At 47.8% G+C, this 21,109-nt stretch overlaps 1 protein-coding gene across 1 annotated transcript in view; it reads left to right on the forward strand.

The window, feature by feature from the left end:
• The window catches only part of DHX8 (DEAH-box helicase 8), a 182,970-nt gene that overhangs the window by 53,459 nt on the left and 108,402 nt on the right, over positions 1–21,109 (forward strand). The window contains exons 13-16 of the mRNA XM_082271508.1: positions 3,658–3,852; positions 5,097–5,282; positions 6,690–6,900; positions 14,548–14,729. Coding sequence (XP_082127634.1) covers positions 3,658–3,852; positions 5,097–5,282; positions 6,690–6,900; positions 14,548–14,729 — 774 coding nt within the window. The remainder of the gene's footprint in view (positions 1–3,657; positions 3,853–5,096; positions 5,283–6,689; positions 6,901–14,547; positions 14,730–21,109) is intronic.

Here is a 21,109-nt window from a genome sequence, read left to right on the forward strand (position 1 = left end):
CTGTGACATAAAGGGGAGAAGTATCCCCCCGGCAGTATCAGATTTGCTAGAGCAGATTATACAAGGGCTACAGTTTATCTGTGACGCCGCCCTGGACGCCACTCCCTTGCTAGGGCGTGCATCTGTTTCAGCAGTGGTCCTCAGACGTGTGTTGTGGTTAAAGTGCTGGTCGGCGGATCAGGGTTCCAAAAAAGCTTTGGCTAATCTTCCTTTTCAGGGGGATCGCCTGTTTGGGGCCACCTTGGATGAGATTATAAAGGATCTCACTGGGGGCAAGAGCACTTTTTTGCCACAGACTGCTAAGGGTAAAGGACCTCGTAACAGACGAGGACCTTCCTTTTCCGCTCATAAAAAATTTGTTCTTTCCGCTGGGGCGGGCGATAAGGCGAAGCCCTCCAAAGCCCCTTCAGGGGGTTTCAAAGGGCGCTGGTCGGGTAAACAAAAGTCCGGCTCAGCCAAACCTGAAGATAAGACCAATACAGCCTGAAGATGGGGTGGGGGGACGTCTTCACCAGTTTCCGGATCCATGGCTTTCCAGAATCCCGGACAAAGGGGTTCGCGAGGTCATACGGTCGGGATACAAGATCGAGTTTCGATCACTTCTACCGGTGCGATTCTTCCCTTCCAACATTCGACTATCCCCGGATCGCTTAAGAGCTTTGCGGGGGGCAGTAATGGACTTGATGCAACAGGGAGCGGTAGTTCCCGTTCCCTGAGCAGAACGTTTTCAGGGGTTCTATTCGAACCTATTCACAATACCCAGAGAGGAGGGCAAGGTGCGTCCAATTCTGGACTTAAGAGCACTCAATCATTTTGTCCGGGTACAAGAATTCAAGATGAAGTCCATCTGAACAGATCTGGGCCTAACTTTGGAGACATCCTTGGCAAGGGTGTGTCTCCTTACGGAGAAGCTCCGGAAGATTCAGTGAACGATTCGGATGTTACTGTCCGTCAACTGGTCTTCCCTTCGGATAGGGATCCTGGGACTGATGGTGGCCTTAGAGGCAGTACCGTATGCCCAGTCTCATACCCGAATTCTCCAAAAGGAGATTTTTTTCAAATTGAATCGGAATCCCGATTCTCTGGACAATCGGATCCGGTTGAGCGAGCGGACCAGGGAGTCTCTGGTCCGGTGGCTTCGGTCTCCGATGCTCAGCCAGGGGAAGTCATTTCTTCCGATTATAATCCAGGTTACCGATAAATGTATTTGAACTGAGAGCGATCAGGCCTTGTCTGATTTACTGGATCAAGCAGCTTCAGGGCAGCCCGGTTGGGATCCAGTTGGACAAGGCCACGGCCGTGGCTTATGTCAATCACCAAGGGGGCACCAGGAGTGCCCTGGCGGCCATAGAAGTGGCCAGCATTCTTCATTGGGCGGAACGGTTTGTTCCAGCTCTCTCCGCGATATTCACTCCGGGGGTGGAAAATCGGCAGGCAGATTATCTCAGCCGTCAGATTCTAGATCAAGGGGTATAGCCTCTTCATCCAGAGGTATTTTACCAGCTGTGCCTTCATTGGGGCACCCCGGGGTTGGATCTGTTGGCAGTTCGGCTCAACAGGAAGGTGCGGAGATTTGTAGCCCGCTCCCGAGATCCTCGAGCGGACGTAGCAGACACGCTGGTCGCCCTGTGGGGACAGTATCAGCTACTGTATGTCTTCCCTCCTCTCAAGTTGCTGCCGAAACTTCTTCGCAGGGTAGAGGTGGAGGGAATTCCAGTTATCCTGGTAGCTCCGGACTGGCCTCGTCTACCCGGGTACGCCGACTTGGGAAGGCTGGTCGCGGACGCTCCTTGGTGACTTCCTCTCAGGGAGGATCTGCGGTCTCAGGGACCGATCTTCCATCCTGCTTTACAATCGCTGGCTTTAACGGCCTGGCTATTGAGACTCAGGTGCTGAAGGACAAAGGATTGTCAACTTCAGTTATTCCTACTTTAATTAAAGCAAGGAAAGCGACTTCCAGAAAGGTCCATCATCGCACATGGAGGTCTTATATTGCGTGGTGTGAATCCCTTGGATTTCCTCCATGTGCCTATTCGGTGACCCGAATCTTGGCTTTTCAGCAACAGGGGGTTGAGCAGAAGCTGGCCTTGAGTACTGTCAAGGGTCAGGTTTCAGCGTTAGCAATTTTCTTTCAGAAACCTTTGGCTACCCATTCCTTGGTGCGGAATTTCATCCAGGGGGTGCGGCACTTGGCTCCGCCAGCGCGCGCGCCCTTACCACCCTGGGATCTTAATTTGGTGTTGTCGGTTCTTCAGAAACCTCCCTTTGAAAATATCAGGGAGATTCCCTTGCTTACGTTATCCCAGAAGGTGGCCTTCTTGGTGGCCATTACTTCTGCACGCAGGGTGTCGGAACTGGCCGCATTATCTTGTCGTTCCCCATATCTGGTGGTTCATAGGGATAAGGTGGTTCTTCGTCCGAATCCATCCTTCCTTCCTAAAGTGGTTTCAGAGTTTCATCTGAATGAGACATTGTATTGCCTTCCCTGTGTCCTAAGCCCAGTCATCCTCGGGAGTGTGCGTTACATTCCTTGGATGTGGTTCGGGCAATCGGGGTATACCTGAAAACTACGCACTCGTTTCGTAAAACGGATTCACTTTTTGTGATCACGGATGGCCCCAAAAAGGGGTTGCCTGCATCTGCCGCGACTATCTCCAAATGGATCAGACAGACGGTGGTACAGGCTTATTCTATTAAGGGTCGGAATCCTCCGTTCCCTGTTAAGGCGCACTCCACTCGGGCGCTCAGTGCCTCCTGGGCCTTCCGCCATCAGGTGTCAGTGGTCCAGGTTTGCAAGGCAGCTACCTGATCGTCGGTTCATACCTTTACAAAATTTGATGTGATGGCATCGTCGGATGCCTCTTTTGGCCGCAAGGTTTTGCAGGCCGCAATTTGAGGAGACCGTTGGTCTACCTCGAGGGTTTTTTCTGTTGGATTTTCAGTTGAGTCTCATCCTTTTGTCTGATGAGCCTTTAAAACTTCTAGTTGGCACCGGTTGGGCCTTCTAGATTGGATTTTGATTTCTGTTATCCCACCCCTCATTTGTGGCACTGCTTTGGGACGTCCCAATTTGATATTAATCAAGAGGACTGCGTCTGTCAATGAGCGACAGAGAAAAATGGATTTTTGTAAAATCATACCGTAAAATCCTTTTCTCTTAAGCTCATTGACAGACGCAGTACCCGCCCCTCTACTTTTGAGTTGGGTTGGGTTAAATTCTGACACTGCTTTGTGACATAACTGACATCCTGTAGCAGGGAGAGAGAGGATATACCCTCTGGGACTGCCCCTAAGGTGTGGCCAGAACGTTTTCCTTCTGCCTAGTGTCCTACTCCTGTAGAGGGCAGTATAACCCAATTTGATATTAATCAAGAGGACTGCGTCTGTCAATGAGCTTAAGAGAAAAGGATTTTACGGTAAGATTTTACAAAATCCATTTTTGCTTGCTTTAGTGTGCGGAACATAATAGACATCTAAAAATGCATACGGCTGTGCTTTTTATAAATGTGTTTTTTTCTTTCTTTTTTTTTTTCTCCGGTGTCAGGCTTCACCCGCCATATGATTTCCGATCTTAAGTTATAGGCTTGTCCCCATAGAGAAAGCGTTTATTTTTGCAAGAATTTTATATCTGCTTTAATATACATTTTATCTTCCCAGGCTGTTCATGACAACCAAATACTTATTGTAATTGGAGAAACTGGCTCTGGAAAAACCACTCAGATCACTCAGTATCTAGCAGAAGCTGGCTACACGACGAGGGGTAAGATCGGCTGTACCCAGCCCAGAAGAGTGGCTGCCATGTCTGTTGCCAAAAGAGTATCTGAGGAATATGGCTGCTGTTTGGGGCAGGAGGTATGTTCATATTTTATCTTTGATAGCATATTACACCCCCATCCTCTGCTTTTTGTCTGCATATTGGATTGGACACCTGCGGCTTTTGCAGAGACAGAGCTGCTGCTCTACTGACTTGCTATATCCATTCCGCATGTCCCCAGATTTGCACCGCGAGAGTGTTCCTTCACTGCTCGTGTACAGCTCAGCCTGCAAAGAATTCCGTCAACGTTGCAAATTCATCACAGGGTGGAACATTATGCTTTTACTGCTGCTGCTAGCCATCTAAAAGCATGCTTCAACATTCTTTGTTAAATGTGGTGGTATAGTCCACTTTTATAAGGGTTATTAGGATGAACTAACTCACTACACTCTCCCCTCCCTTCTAGTCCTCTGTGCATATATCTTATGTGATCCTATCCAGCTGGTATAACAGTTTGTCACTTTAAAACTTCCTTAATCAACGCTAGAAATTGTATAGCTGCATATTGTGCGCAATGGAAAGTGCTCAATTGGTCAGCGTTGGTCATGTGACCATGCTCATCAATGCAAATCTTATGTTTGTTCTGTTGCACTGTCCGGGAAGAAAGGCGCCTCAAAAGGTTTCTCATTAGTCAGTGCAGTTTCAACTCCAGCGAGCGCTCATCAATGCTTGCATTATGCTATTACATGACCCGGGCGCTGTGTAGTATGTACTAAAGTGGCAGGTCATTATACTAGTTGGAGATGGTGTCAAATAATTGGAATCACATAAGGGCCATTTAGCGAGGACAAGAGGGGTGGGGAGGGTGTAGTGAGATAGATAGTACACCTTTTCATTTTTTTGTGGAAAGGTGAGCTTAACCCTTTAGGGGTCAATTTATTTATATTTGAATGTATGGGGTTATGCTTTTCCTATGTTTCTAGAAAAATGGTAGGGAGGAGATTGAAGGGGAGAAGCTTGGCATATGCCATAATTAATCCGGGATTGGTGAATGCCATATATAATTTATTGAGGCTAAGGGTCAAGTGATTCGAAAGTCCAGCTCTTAGAAAAAAATTGGTGAATTTCCTACTCTGTTTATGCACAGGTTAAGCTGCAAGAAATGTATTGTTTTATTTTTTTTCCGTAAAAGTTTTTTGGTGCTAATCTCTTGCAGCTGCTTCTTAATTAAGGTAGCTGCCAACTATATTGAATGGCCCTAAATTGTAAAATAAACAACTTGCAGATATTCAATCCATAAAAACAAACCTCTAAAAAATGTGCATTTCATTTGTTTTTCTAGGTGGGTTATACAATTCGATTTGAAGATTGCACAAGCCCAGAGACTGTTATCAAATATATGACAGATGGTATGTTGCTAAGAGAGTGTCTTATTGACCCAGATTTGACCCAGTACGCAATTATCATGCTTGACGAAGCACACGAGAGGACCATCCACACAGATGTCCTGTTTGGGCTTTTAAAAAAGGTACACATGATAATTGTATATTTAAATTGAAAGCCGTTTTTGTTGACCCATTCCATGTGCTAGTATGTTATGTTCTTTGTATGTTAATGTGAACCCATAATTGAAAAAATTGCTTAAGGAGTACCATTTAATGCTGTGTCCTGTAGCGACATAGGGGCATAGAACCAAAGCGCATGGTGAGGGACACAGACCTGCAGTTATGTAAACCCAGGTACTTGCACATTAGCCTTATTTGTTTTTTGGCTTGGCTTTGAGCGTACGAATTGTCTCACAAAGCTTAATGCTCTATTCTGTCCTCTCACTTTGTGGCTTGATGAAAGATTTAGTAAACAACCTAAGGGAGTGATCGCTGAGAAATTGCTTACCATCTGCCTACAGCAGACTCCGATTCACTATCTTTTAATAAAGCCGATAAATATCAAATGGTCCCCGGCCATCTCTATGACCCTCGCAGGCTGGAAGTGATGTCATGACGCCCCTTCCGGTGCCGGCAGATGTAAAACACTGCCGGTTTTTTGCTGGAAAGCCTGAAATTGTGTTTTTTTTTTTTTTTTTTTTTTTTAATCTCAGGCTTTACAGCATAGAGGAGAGATGTGGGGACTTGTAGAGCTCAGAGTTCTCCATAAAGAGAACCTGTCATGCCCTAATACTATTACATGGGATGTTTACATTCCTTGTAATAGGAATAAAAGTGATAAAAAAAAAATAAAGAAATTAAAGGAAAAGTGTAAAATAATTACACCACTCTTGAGGTATCCCCGCGAACGTTGGGAGTGAGAGCAATAATTTTAGCACAAGACTTCCTCTAACTTTTTAAACTGGTAACCTGTAAACATTTTTAAAGTGTGGTCCATTGAGATATTCTAATACCGAAGTTTGGTGCCATTCCACGACATTGCGTGACATATTTGGGTATCTACTCGGTGTAACATCTTTCATGTTATACAATAAAATTGGGGTAAATATTTCACAAATTCAGTATTTCACCTATTATTATATTTAAATATTTTTTTCACCAATTTATTTAGTGCAGAAAAATAACCCTTGTACATTGTTTCAGGAATGCCAGAATTGATCTGATATGGAAGTGGGTAAAGCTTTGTTTTATAAATGCCTACCAATGTCCCATGAGTGTTGCGGCAGCCTCACTGTCCAAAGTGCCAACTTCTTAACTGAAATCAATATTTACCTAACAGAAGCTTTGGCTTTCTGGTCTAGAAAAATGCTGAAACTGCGTGCCTGAAAGTGCTTGCTTTTACATACTAGTGTCCTACAAACAGTAGTTTTAATAAAAGGTTATCTTTAAGAATCTATATATTTAAGAAGGTAGTTTTTGCCATTTTTTTTTTTTTTTTTTTTTTTTTTTTTTTTAGAAAATATTAATTAGCATTTTGTTTTCTTTTGCAGACGGTGCAAAAACGTCCAGATATGAAACTTATTGTTACGTCAGCAACACTAGATGCCGTGAAGTTCTCCCAGTATTTCTACGAGGCTCCCATTTTTACCATCCCTGGTCGAACATACCCTGTAGAAATCCTTTACACTAAGGAACCTGAGACGGACTACCTGGATGCCAGCCTTATCACAGTTATGCAGATACATCTTACAGAGCCACCAGGTTTGTATGATTGTAGCATGAGGGGGTTTGGTTCGTTTGAAAAAAGTTTAGGAATTGAAGTCAAATACCCCAGTTAGACTGAGTAAGCAAAGATTTAAACTTGGAAGGTTTTCCTGCTATCCTTGTACTAATTTCCTCTCTCTTTCCCTTTTGATACCCGTTTTTACTTGACACGTGACATGTAAAACAGAACAGGGGGGGGGGGGCGTGGCCGGACCGGGCATGTGAGCAGACCTAGCTCACGGAGCTCCCAGTTTTAATCCTGCAATTTCATCCTTCCCCGGCCGGACGATCGTGAATTGTGGACTGATATTGCTTAGGAAAGTGCCCTGAGTCTGTTGCTGCCTCTGGATGCCGGATGGGTGCCGGATAACCTGAGGTCCAGGACCGTGGGGAGAGCTCCACTCCGCCGGATTGCAATCGGCTGCCATCCTGCCCTTACCTTAAATCATCTGGCTCCAGCTCGCCTAGGGGGGACTCTCCATCACTGCTGCTGGTATTTGGCTGTATTTTCCGTGGGGGACCACGATCCGCGGAGATCCGGGCTGAGGCCTAGCTTTCAGTTGAAGCCGCGGCCTTTCCTACGGCGGGCGGCCGAACACGGCGGCGCCTTGGCGGACGTGGATCCGGTGAGCTGTTGCCCCTATTTCTTTGGCCTGTAGCTCTTCCTGACCTGCCCATCGCCCTTGACCCACACAGACTCTGTTGCCGCTCTGCATGTCCCGCTCGGGCGCAGCCATGACCAGAGGGAGCAAGCAAAAGGATGGCCCTGTCCCTGGCTCGGCCGGCCAGGAGGGTGCCGGCCTTGGGACTCCGCAGCAATCATCCCGTGGCCCTGACAGGCAGAAGGACATGGGCACAAAGCCCAAAACGGTGCGCTCAGGGGGAAAGGACAGTGCTGGTGACATTCTGCTATATGCTAAGAAGCTGTGCGACCTCCCGGGCACAAGCGAGGTGACGACTCCACCCTTGGCAGGGGCACGGGTACCCGGGGACATTCAGCAGGGCGCGGGGATGTGGAGGTACCTGAGCAGTCTGAGTTCAGTGATGAGCTGGAGGGAGACTTGTTGGCGGGGACTCAGGCAACCCTGAGTCGCATTCTTCAGGCTGTGCAGCAATGCACAGCCTCCGTGAACATTGTCAAGGACAGACTGGGGGGTCTCACAGAGGAAGTAGCCCTATTGCGTCAGGATTTACAAAAAATGCGGGAACGCACCACAGCTGCCGAAAGTCGCATCTGTGACTTGGAAGACCAGATGCCCACTTTAATAACGGAATCCAGGGAAACAGCCAGGCAGGCTCAGGCTAACAGGAACAAGACAGATGACATCGAGAACCGCCTGCGCAGAAATAATGTTCGTATTGTGGGGTTACCTGAGAAGGTGGAGGGAAGGGACCCCACGGACTTTGTTGAGAACTGGCTATGTGAGATCTTCGGACGGGAGTCCTTTTCTTCTTTATACGCGGTGGAACGCGCACACCGTGTTCCCACCAGGGCGTTGCCCGGCAATGCTCCCAGGCCCATGCTCGCTAAGATTTTACATTACCGGGACAAGGAGAAGATATTACGTCTTGCCCGTGAAAAGGCAGAAATCAGATATAATGGTGCCAGGGTGTCCTTTTACCCGGACTTTTCGGCGGATGTACAAAAACAAAGGGCTAAATTCATCGATGTGAAGAAACGACTCCGTCGAATTGGCCTGGTGTATGCTATGCTGTACCCTGCCCGTTTGAGAGTTACGGCGGAGGGCAGGGCGCACTTTTTTGACACTGCAGCGGATGCGGCGAGCTGGCTGGATGTCCACGAACCGGCTCTCGGTCGCAGGAGAGGGGATGAGCCTGGAGAGTGATCCGGATTTCCTCGGTGACCGCATCTATCCGGAGTGGGGCTGCCCTACATTTTGCGCGTGTTCTTGCACGCTGTCTGCTTTTGACCCGGCCGGGGACGTTTACTGAGTTTGAATTGGAATCTACAGCTCCGACTGTGACGAGTGTGGACGAGCGAAGATGTGTTTTTCCATGGCTCTGCTTTGGAACCTGCTTTTATGTTTGCACCGTTGTGCATGTTGGCCGGGTGGCTCCCATCTGGACGGTGGGGCTGCGGTCGAACCCGTCTGGAGTGAGCCGCCAGTTTTCAGACGGTTCTTTGTCAGGGTGCCGTTGTGCCTTGACCTACTGAGTTTCAGTTTCACTGACTTTTGTTTTTTTGTTTTTGGGAAGATTCACACTACATGTTTCACTGGACACTGTCAAGCTGCCACATTTCCACACCAGGACTCCTCAGGGGACCTTCTATGTCTTTGCCTTGGTTGCCTTGGTGGGGGCCTCCGGTCTTCACTTGGCTATCTTCGTTGGTTTTTCTCATGGCAGGGATACCTGTAGTTTCTTGGAATGTTCGTGGCCTGGGCTGCCCACTCAAGAGGGCTATGATGGCCCATCAGCTACGAAAGTACCACCCGGCCATTATTGCCTTGCAGGAGACTCATTTGGTGGGGGACTCTGTTGGATGCCTACGATATGCATGGGTGGGATGGGGCTATCACTCCACCCACTCCTCATATTCCCGGGGGGTCAGTGTGCTGATTCACGGGTCGCTGGCCTTCCGGGAACTGGGGGTCCAGGTGGACTCTGAGGGGAGGTATGTGTTCTTACATTGTATGCTTTTTCAAGTTATGTGTGTGATGGCAATAGTGTACATTCCGCCCCCATTCTCCTCTGGGGTGCTCAGGGAGTTCCTTAATTTTACTATGGACAAGGTTGGATTGCCATTGTTTGTTATAGGGGACTTTAATGGGGTACTGGACCCTGCCAGGGACAGACACCCTCCACCGCCCTCCGGGGGTGTTGCCAGAGGTACGGCGCTCTCCCGTTTTTTGACGGAGGTGGATTGGTGTGAGGTGTGGCGCCTTAGAAACCCTGATACGGTGCAGTTTTCCTGTTTCTCCAAAACTCACTCTGCATTGTCACGTATAGATTTATGTGTGGGTAACAGGGAGGCCGTGGCCATTGTGGAGGACATAGGGTATGCCCATAGGGGGATCTCGGACCACTCCCCGCTGGTAGTCAGATTGCAGGTCCGCCCTCGGGTGGACTTGCGTAGAGCTCCCTGGCGCTTAAATGCCTTCTGGCTGAAACTGTTTCCGCCGGACAATGACATTCCAGCAGCCATCGCAAACTTTTTTGAGGAGCATGACCGTTTTGGGGATGTGCTCCTGAGATGGGAGGCTTTTAAGAGCTTTCTCCGTGGGGTCCTCATTGCTAATGTTAAGAGGGTCCAGACCAAGTCTAAAGATTTTGAGGAACATCTGTCCCGGTGCGCACAGCGACTGGAGCAGGAATACTTGAACAACCCCACTGATGATACGAGGGCAGCATGGCTCTCGGCTCAGTCGGTGTGGGATGGGGAGGTTCGCTCAAAGGCAGACAAAAAGCGTTTTTTTGCCAAAACAGCATTTTACGAAGAAGGGGAACGCACGGGCCGTATGCTGTCGAGAATGGTGGGGACACGCCCTTCGGTTCCTCCCATAGGGGCTCTCAGGATACCGGGTGGTGCTTTGGTTAATAAGCAGGATGACATTATGGCTGAGCTGGTGAGGTTTTACAGGGACCTGTACTCCTCGCGGGCTCACTACAGTCCGGAGGAGCTGCAGGACTTTCTGGGTGCCACTCCTCTACCGCAGTTGACGGAGGAACAGCGGCTGCAGCTTAAGGCCCCGATTACGGAGCAGGAGTTGCTGGAAGCGGTGGCCCTCTTTCCGGGATCTAAGGCTCCTGGGGATGATGGCCTTCCTGCTGAAATATACCAGAATTATTCTGGGCTGTTACTGCCAAGATTGTTGGAGGTGTTCCAGAGGGCGAGGGAGGTGGGGACCCTTCCGGAGTCTATGACTAGGGCTAGCATCATATTATTACTCAAACCAGATAAATCTCCTACGGACCCGGGATCATACAGGCCCATCTCTCTGCTCCAGGCGGATGTCAAGTTACTGGCTAAAGTTCTGGCACGTAGAGTTAACAAAGTTATAACGCATATCATTCATGAAGACCAGGCGGGTTTTATGCCCAATAGATCTACGGCCCTTAACTTACGTCGCCTGTTTGTCGCGATCCAAACGCCGGCGGATAACGCGGGGGGGAGGGCACTGCTGTCCCTGGATGCCAATAAGGCATTTGACAGTGTGGAATGGGGATACCTCTGGGCCACCATGGAATCATTTGGTTTTGGCCCTGTATTCCTGTCGTGGGTGAAGTTATTGTACTCTCAACCAACGGCTACCATTAGGGAGGGGGGCAGGGTGTCCACCCGTTTTTCACTGGGAAGGGGGACGAGACAGGGGTGCCCTCTGTCACCCCTATTGTTTGCCATAGCGATAGAGCCTCTTGCGACGCGCATAAGAGCTCAGCAATCCATTGTGGGGTTCCGGTATGGACCATTTGAGGATAAAGTCCTGCTCTACGCGGACGATATGCTCCTGACATTGGGTGACACTGATGTTTCCCTGAGCTCGGCTATGTCAGTTATTACGGAGTTCGGTCGGTTTTCCGGACTCGCTATAAACTGGTCCAAGTCCGCCCTCTTGCAACTGGACAGGACCGATGCTCCTTCCTTGGGTCCACACTGCCCGGTCCCCTCGGTTCAGCAGTTTAAATACCTGGGGGTCGTGGTCTCAGCGGACCCGACCCAGTATAGCTTACTCAATCTTAGCCCCCTTCTTACCAGGTTTCGGGACAAAATCAGGACTTGGAACAAACTCTGGCTATCACTTGCCGGGAGGGTGAACCTTATAAAGATGGTTTTGATGCCACAATTGCTATATTTCCTCCATAATTCTCCTATCGTTATTCCACTGAAAACTTTCCGCATAGTTAACACCCTTTTCCGGACTCTTATGTGGAAGGGTAAGGCAGCTAGAGTACGTATGGAGCAGCTGCAGAAGCCTCGTGAGGGGGGGGGCCTTGCCCTTCCTAATCCGTGGTTGTACTATTTGGCCTCACAGTTGCAACATCTGGTGGGGGCGGTATCCGGGTCGCGTACCGGCGCGGCACTGACGGTTATGCAGTGGTTTGTTGGCGCGCGAGGGGTGCCGGAGGGACTTGAGGCGCAACTTTTTTCTAAACCTAATAAGCGCTTCCCGACATATAGATTACTACAAAAAATATGGGACAAAACTAAACAACTTCAGCAAGCATTGGGTTATACTAACTTTAGCCCGATATGGGACAATAGGACTTATCCGGAATTATGCAAGTTGGAACAGGGTGACAGGTGGCGAGTATATGGGGTGACACACCTTATACATGTTGTGCGGGAGGGGTCCCTGTTGACCTTTGAACAGCTTCAGGAGCGCTTCTCGCTCCCGGACAGTATGAGATTTTATTACTTCCAATTGCAACACGCATGGAGGGCACAGGAAACTCTGGGACAGCTTTTTCTGTCCCCGACCCCTGTCTTTTTCCTTATGCAACAATATCAGGACACCAAGGGATTCATATCAGGCTGCTATGCCTCTCTTCTGGGATCTTTCCTGGAAAAGTACCCGAGCCAGGCTTGTGACCGCTGGAGCGTGGATGTGGGGGAGATCCCGGGGAAACAGTGGGAGGAGGCCTTGGAGGTAGTCCGTAGCTGCTCTCTCAATGCCTCACACCAGGTGTCGCAGCTTTACATCCTGCTAAGAGTGCATCACACTCCCCGGAAACTCTATGCCATGGGTCTTCGTGACGATGACCTCTGTGGACGATGCCGGAGAGAGGTGGGGGACTTGGTTCACTTGCTGTGGCGATGTCCAAAGCTGCACAGATACTGGTCCACGGTGCTGTCTGCCATTAATGGAACTCTAGGGGTGGCTATCCCTGGGGATCCCAGACATTGCATTTTGGGGATGCTGGAAGCGGTAGTGGAAGATAAGTTTTTGCGTGAGGCCGCCAGCCGGGCACTTTTTCAGGCCCGTCTACTGATCCTGAGACACTGGATAGCGCAGGAGCCACCCACGTATGGGATGTGGTTGGCACAGATGGCTTCTACTTTACGTATGGAGAAGGTTATATATCAACATAGGGGGGTGCCTCAGAAATTCTCTAAGGTATGGGATGTGTGGCTGAACAGCCCAGGCATGGCCCCTGATGATCTTATCCTGGACCGTTTGTTACGGTAATTTTGTGAGAAATGTATATGCTCAATCTTGGATCGGGTGGGAGGGGTAGAGGTGTTCCCTATACTTTCTTATATTTTATAATGCTGTGTGTTTGTCGCAATGTGCTTGACTATGCTAACCTTGGGGGGAATGTGGTGTGGCGTGGATTGTGTAATGTTTATAGTTTGATGTTACCATCCGAAAGTTTACATTTTTTTTTTCCTTTCTGACTGTAATGGTGTGAATTTTTCTCAATAAAGCTTTTCTTGATTTAAAAAAAAAAAAAAAAAACAGAACAGAAAATGATGGTGGTTTTAACCTGTCCCTAATCAACTCAGAGAAAATGTTATTTTGGATGCTTTGGAGAAAGTTCTCTTCAAATCCTGTTCTGCTGCGAGGGAAGAAGTTAGGAGAAATTGTGGTTATTTTTGCTGTTTTAGGGACAGGTTGACATGTTTAACCAGTTTCCTTGTGATCCAAAGAAAAATGTTTGTGCTAGGTTTAGGTTTTAACCAATTTCTGCCTGCACTATAGCCGAAAGATGGCTACAGCGCAAGCTTACTTTGGCGGGAGGGCTTACATGGACGTCCTCTCTTGATCGCGCTACCTGCGTGACCCCTTTGGCTCGCTCTGTGATCGCTGAGTCCTTCAGACTCTGCTGATCGGGGTAAAGGGTCAATCACAGCGGCCCTTTACTATGTGATCAGCTGTCAGCCTATAATTTACAATCAGAGAATGTAAACACAGGTGGGTTATCAGCTTTTCTTTCCTCATGCTGACAGTGTCAGGTGAGAAGAAGAAAGCCGATAATCGGCTTCTGTTAAAGGGACAGTGGTCCCAACAGTCAGTGCCCACCAATGATACTCGTCAGCGCCCATCTTTGCAGCCAATCAGTGCCTCATCATCCGTGTCACCCATCAGTGCCACCTATCAGTACCCAGCAGTGTTGCCTCAGTGCCAACTATCAGTGCCCATCAGTGAAGGAGAAAAATTACCGGTTTTCAACATTTTCCAACAAACTAAGAAAAAAAGTTGTTTTTCCAAAATCTTTGGTCTTTTTTTATTTGTTTAACAAAACATTAAAAAACCCTTCCTGGGCAGGAAGGCGGTAAAAGTGCCCAGTAGGCAAGTGGTTAAAGGAAAATTGCACTTTAAAACAATGTGCACTTGTCCTTATTGCTTCCACCCTTGACCTAAACTAGCTCAACCTTTCCCTTACCAGATACATACTTCCTGGATCTGATGGCCTCTAGTGATCGTTTACATCCTATACCAGAAACCCAGTTGCCTGGCCACACCTGCACATTAAATCCACATAGACTATAATGGGATTGACTCCCTAGCATCTTCAGCTTGGGGACACAGACCCATATAAGTTTGAAAAGTAGATTTTATGATGTACCCAATTTCTCAGAATCAAACAGTGTCTTGAGCTAGTCGTCTTTTAAATCTGTATTTAGTTATTAAAAAATAACTTTTTTTTTTTTTTTTTTTTTTTTTTTCTCCCTTTGCATAGGTGATATCTTGGTTTTTCTGACTGGTCAGGAAGAAATTGACACGGCCTGTGAAATTCTGTATGAAAGAATGAAGTCTCTTGGTCCGGATGTACCTGAACTGATCATTCTTCCTGTGTATTCTGCTTTGCCCAGTGAGATGCAGACCAGAATCTTCGATCCAGCACCCCCAGGAAGCAGAAAGGTACATTGTATGTGCATCTTTTTCACTTAATGCCAGAAGGTAGGCTTTGGAGCCTATTGATGGATTTAGATTTAAACATGGCTATGTTTGCCTGCTGCTCCACACCTCCTTATGTTGGGTGTTCCGTTTAAATTTGAGCAATTAGAAAAAAGAACTGCCACTTGCCCTCTTTTCCTTAGCTCTTACAAAACCTCTACTTTTTGTGCGCATTTTGGCCTGTTTAGCCCATCCAAAATTGAGTTTTATTTCTGGATTGGGGCAGGGTTCAGTCAACCTGTGGATCTTTACAGCCATTGGGTACCAGAGCTGAGGAACCTCTCCCTGTCACTTGTTTAGCTTTGCAGACATGTTTCCAGTATTACCTTATGAAATAAATTATGAATTCACTGTAGGACTGTGGATACAGCTATTTTGTATATGTACCTTCCAGTAGACTTTCAATCAATGGAAACTCAGTATTCACTTAAGCCTGTGCTATTTGAAGCTAAATTAAAAAAAATCAGATAGCTGTAAAGACCTGATGGGGTATCAAACTTCTGTCATATTCCACTCAAACCAAAAAATGTGGGTGTTTGGGTGGAGCCTTCCTTTTTAAAAACGTAATTTCTCTTTAGCTCATTGACGGACACAGCTCCATATCATCTTGACCGATGGGTCTATGCTGCTCTCCATAGGAGTACAACACTAGGCTGAAAAAAAATGGACCACACCTATAGGTCAGTCCCAGGGGGTATGCTCACACTTCCTGCTATAGGACTTCAGTTTTTTTCTGCTTAGTCAGGAGTAAGGACCTAGTTCCTTGCTGAGATCTCTGGTCCTGGCATTTTTTCCTTTTTAAACAAAATTGTTTTTTTTTTATTATTTTCTGTTCCTGTGCGAACTACAATTCTGTTCCTGTGAGAACTATAAACTGCCGGACTGGGCGACGGACTGGATATCCTAGATCCTTATAGTCTTCCCAGTCTGGCCAACGAGCATGACCCGACCTTAGCTCCACGTTGGGTTGGCCGCAACATAGCCCCACTGGACCGGGGCTGTTAAACGTCTCACGAGGACGCATAGCCCTGGTCACGATCCTAGTCCTAACCTGAGTCGCAGCATACCTCTGGCCCGCAGCACTCCGATGCCAAGATGGTGGGTGGTCTGTCTGGAGCGGTGCCCGCCTGGTCCCACGGTGTATTACTGTCTCCCTGCCTCTCTGGTGGTCCCTCGGGGTGGACGTGGGCCCCTCCCTTCGTTGGTCGGGCCCCCGAATGCTCTTCCTTCCCTTTTTACGCTCCCCCCCTCAACATTGGGGTCTCTCTGCGGGCCACCCCTAATTCACCTATATCGGCGCTAGGTCAAATGGCAGTGAATAATGTCCTTATTCATTGATTGTGTCCACAAAAAAACTTTTCTCTAGCGCTCATCGACAGACGTAGTCCTCGGTGATACACCACCTTCGGGTTATGTTACCTCCGCAGGAGCAGGACTAGACAGGAAATTAAAAAGCTCTGGCCACACCCTAGGGGCAGTCCCAGAGGGTATATCCTCTCTCTCTCTGCCTCAGCAAATCAGTTATTTTCTGTCTAGTTAGGAGTAAGGACCTAGACACCTTGCTGGGATCTTAGGTCCTGGCAAGAATTTTTTCTTAAAGGATTTTTTTTTTAGACAGCTTTTTTCTCCAGTGTTCCTGTGAGATCTTCAAGCAAGAAAGCTGAACTGGGCGACGGGCTGGATGTTGAGATCCGGTGGTCACCCCAGTTCAGCCTACGAGCGCATGCAGGCCATAGCTCCGCGCTGGGTCGGCCGCGACAAAGTCCCATTAAAGGACTGTCCACGCGAGTTAAATGTCTCGCCGAAACGCCAAAGACCATGAGTCACGGCGTCCGTATCGGTCGACAGCCCTCCCGCCCCGGTGGAGAGGGGTACTGTCAGGAGTTGGTGCCCGCCTGGTTCCGGTATGGTGAGTAGTATGTTCCCCCTTTCCCCCTGACGGGTGTTGTGGTGAACGCGGGCCCCTCTCTGTATGGTAAGATAGAGTCCCTTTCTATCCTACAACATAACACAGATCCTCCTATTTTGAGTGTGATTTTATGTGTGCAAAAAAGCCAGGAGGCTTGGTTTGGGAGCTAACAATCTAATTGTATACATGTCTTAAAGATGTAATCTGTGGCATTCTGGGAATCTTATGGGTTAAGAATAAGCTACCTACCAGTCAGTAGCCACGGACATGTAGACTGCCTTCCTAATCAGATCTCCAGCTATTAGCAGGCCTCCCGAACGGCCATGCGGTCCGCCAGGGCCGGTACCGCCAACCACGCCATATCCCCATGCAGTGAGAGTGTTGTGTGCCCTGCAGCACACCGCTATTCAGTACGGGCCGCCGCCATTTTTTTTGCTGGATCGCACGAGCCGCCATTTTGGCGGAGCCTCGTGTCTCCAGCATGGGGGCGGCCATGTTTGAGGTGATCCAAACACCTCGTGGAGCTTGGGGGAGGCGCCGGAAGGCGTACAGAGGGGCGGAGCCGCCTCCTTTCTTCCTGGGCAGCCAGCCAAAAGACTTCCTGTTTGTTAAGACAGCGCTGTAACCTGTTGCAGTTAAACTCTGAGCATCAAGTGGTGAGCCTGGGGGTCTATCTCTCTCTCTCTCTCGATCGATAGGGATCCCTAGCAGGTAACACTAAGGGGCTTTTGTGGCGCTGGGGGTCGAAAAAAAAAAAAAAAAAAAAAAAAAAAGTTTTATTTTTGAATTATATTATCCAGGAAGTAACTGGAGTTATCATGGACCCTGCCACACATATTCCCCCACCTGTTTCCCTCGAGGGGGCCACGGGACCCGCCGGTGCACAGAGTATAGAATCATTTACAGCAATTTTGGAGTCTATGGTGGCTCGGGTGGAGGCGGCCTGTCAGGGACGGGGGTCAAGGAAGCGACCCCCGCCTACCCCTATACCATCTGACACCTCTGACTCAGATTCAGAGGTGGTCACGGCAGTTGCAGGTTCCTCTGCAAGGGCTGTTATCCCAGGTAAAGCCCCCTCAGACAGTGAGGAGGACGCTTCTTCTCCTGCCATTATTCAGGAAGAAGCATTGGTGGACGCACTAGTTGTGGCAGTGCAGGAAACCTTAAAACTTGAGGCTTTACCGGCAGAGGCAACTGAAACAGAGATTCCTTTTGGTACTAATAAGCCCATCAAGATGATGAAGGCTTTTCCTGTACCTAAATGTTTCGGTAATCAGATTAAAGGAGAATGGGAGCATTCTAAACGTACCTTTACTATTTCCAAGCGTATTGCTAGACGCTATCCGTTTGAGGAATCCATCATTAAGAAATGGACGGTACCACCAGTCGTGGATCCGCCTATTGCCAGGCTGAATAAAGCCACGGTTATTCCAGTGGAGGACACTTCGTCCTTTAAGGATCCGGTGGATCGAAAGATGGAAGCAGAGTCCCGCACCATCTTCTCTCTGATAGGGTCAGCATTTAGACCAGTAATTGTTATTGGTCTAGTTTCCCAGACACTTACGGAATGGGCGAAAATGGTACGCCAATATCTTAGGGGAAAAGATATTCCCCAGGAGACATCTGATTTGATGGAACAGATTATACAAGGGCTACAGTTTATCTGTGACGCAGCCTTGGACACTACTCCCTTATTAGGGCATGCATCTAAGACAGCGGTGATCCTCAGACGTGTGCTGTGGTTAAAATGCTGGTCAGCTGACCTAGGTTCCAAGAAGACCTTGACAAATCTCCCCTTTCAGGGGAATCGTCTATTTGGGGCCAACTTAGATGAAATCATTAAGGATGCCACTGGGGGCAAGAGCACTTTTTTGCCACAGGCTGCTAAAGCTAAGGGACCTCGCAACAAGCGAGGACCTTTCTTTACCGCCCATAAAGGGCGCCTGGCTGGTACTAGCGGGAAAGGCAAGACTCCTCCAGGAGGGTTCAAGAAGGGCTGGTCGGACAAGCAAAAGACCAACCCAGCCAAACCCGAAGCAAAGGAGTAAACAGCCTGAAGGTGCGCCCCCACCCGGTTTCAGGGTGGGGGGACGTTTTCACCGGTATTCAGGACATTAGATCGAGCATCAACCACTACTACCGGTGCGATTCTTCCCTTCCAACATTTAAGTACTACAGGAAGCGGTAATTACCGTTCCCTGAATAGATCTTTTCCTTTACCTTTTCCTAAGATTAGTCCCGATACCTCACAGGAATCGGATCTGGTTGACCAGATAGGCCAAGTAGCCTCTAGTCGGGTGACTTCGGTCCCTGAGGTTCAACCAGAAAAGATCACCTTTCCTGATAACTATCAGGTATCTGATAAATGTGTGGGAACAGAAAACGACCAGACTTTCTCGGATGGTCGGGGCCAGATACCTCTAGGGACGCCTGGTTCAGATCCAGTCAGCGCCAGTGGTCCTAGAAATTCTAGGCTGGCCTCCTCTAGCCGGCCTGGCCGACTTGGACATGTTAGTCGTAGACGTTCCGTGGGAACTTCGTCTCAGGGAGTGTCTGTGGTCTCAAGGACCAAATTACCATCATGCTTTACAGTCGCTGGGTTTAATGGCCTGGCCATTGAGACCCAAGTACTGAAGGACAGAGGTTTGTCAGCTTCAGTCATTCCTACCCTTATTAAAGCAAGGAAAGCGACTTCCAGCAAAGTCTATTATCACACATGGAAGACTTATATTGCGTGGTGCGAATCTTTAGGATTTCCTCCACGTATCTATTCGGTAACTCGAATATTGGCCTTTTTGCAACAAGGGGTTGAGCAGAAGCTAGCCTTGAGCACCATCAAGGGTCAAGTTTCAGCATTAGCAATCTTCTTTCAGAAGCCTTTAGCTACCAAATCCTTGGTGCGGAATTTCATCCAGGGGGTGCGGCACCTGGCTCCTCCAGTCCGCGCGCCCTTACCGCCCTGGGATCTTAATTTGGTTTTGTCGGTTCTACAGAAACCTCCCTTTGAAAACATCAGGGAGATTCCCTTGCTTACTTTATCCCAGAAGGTGGCCTTCTTGGTGGCTATTACTTCTGCTCGCAGGGTGTCAGAACTGGCTGCATTATCATGCCAGTCACCATACCTAGTGATTCATAGGGATAAGGTAGTACTTCATCCTAAACCATCTTTTCTTCCCAAGGTGGTTTCAGATTTTCATCTGAATGAAGATATTGTACTACCTTCCTTGTGTCCTCAGCCCAAGCATCATCGGGAACATGCGTTGCATTCCTTAGATGTGGTTCGGGCAATCAGGGTATACCTGAAAGCTACGGAATCATTTCGTAAGACGGATTCACTTTTTGTGATCACGGATGGCCCCAGAAAGGGTTTGCCTGCATCTGCCGCGACCATTGCCAAATGGATTAGACAAACGGTGGTACAGGCTTATTCTATTAAGGTGATGAAACCGAAATTATGCAGCGCTAGCTCAAAACAAAGTGTTAAGTGTTGTGATATAAATACAATAATCAGTATGATCAAATATACAAAAAAAGTGCTAAGTGCTTATAAATATCTGAGCAGTAACAGATAAATATATAATTAAATATGATAGTGCACAATAAATAAGTGATTGAAAATAGTCCAAATAAATATTCAGTGCTTGAAAAAGTCCTTATAGTGATCCAATTAAGGTGCCAAGGTGCCAAATAATTAAGGTGCTTGCAGAGTGATATGGTGCCCCTCAAGGTTCCCCACTCACCAGATTGCAGATAATCATAGACCTTCAAAGTTATTGCACATTGCCCGGGATCTTTACAGGACCAGAACTTCTCCTATGTAGCCTTGGAAATTGTTTTGGGTCAGCTTCCGCTTCCACCGTTAAACAAAAAAATGGCCATACATGGTGAAGTAAGTATGAGCAATTTTATTCCCAAAAAAAAAATTTAGATGGGTACTCACAAGCAAGAATATAACTCAGGCATATACAAGGAACTCGTGTGGCGCCGCTCTCGGCGTGCGTTCCACACACAGGAAGTTCCTGACCGGAAGTGACGTTTGTTTTGGTCCGCGACCGGAAGTGCGTCAACGCGTTTCGCCGTCAATACAGCGTCTTCAAAGACATCACTTCCTGTTAGCGGAGGCTCTTTATATCGTAGCCTCTCGATGCTAATTTCCGGAATCTAATTATTTAAACTTTGGCAATCGATCATAAACCATATATCTTATCCAATGGCATTGTTATAGTGGAATTACTCATCTATAACCTTTGTTATTTAATTGATATATCTATAATATTCATGAGCGATTGTTACGTCCGGGCATCACTTCCTGTACACAATGCTTATTTAACCCATTGTTTATCCTGCTGTTTTACAATGTTAAAAACATCAGAGATATAAATATTTTATTGTGTTCTCATTAAATAGTTATTCAATTTTTAATACTAAGTTAATT

The sequence above is a fragment of the Pelophylax lessonae genome (genome assembly GCF_965119305.1).
Source record: "Pelophylax lessonae genome assembly, chromosome: 11".
NCBI lineage: Eukaryota > Metazoa > Chordata > Amphibia > Anura > Ranidae > Pelophylax > Pelophylax lessonae.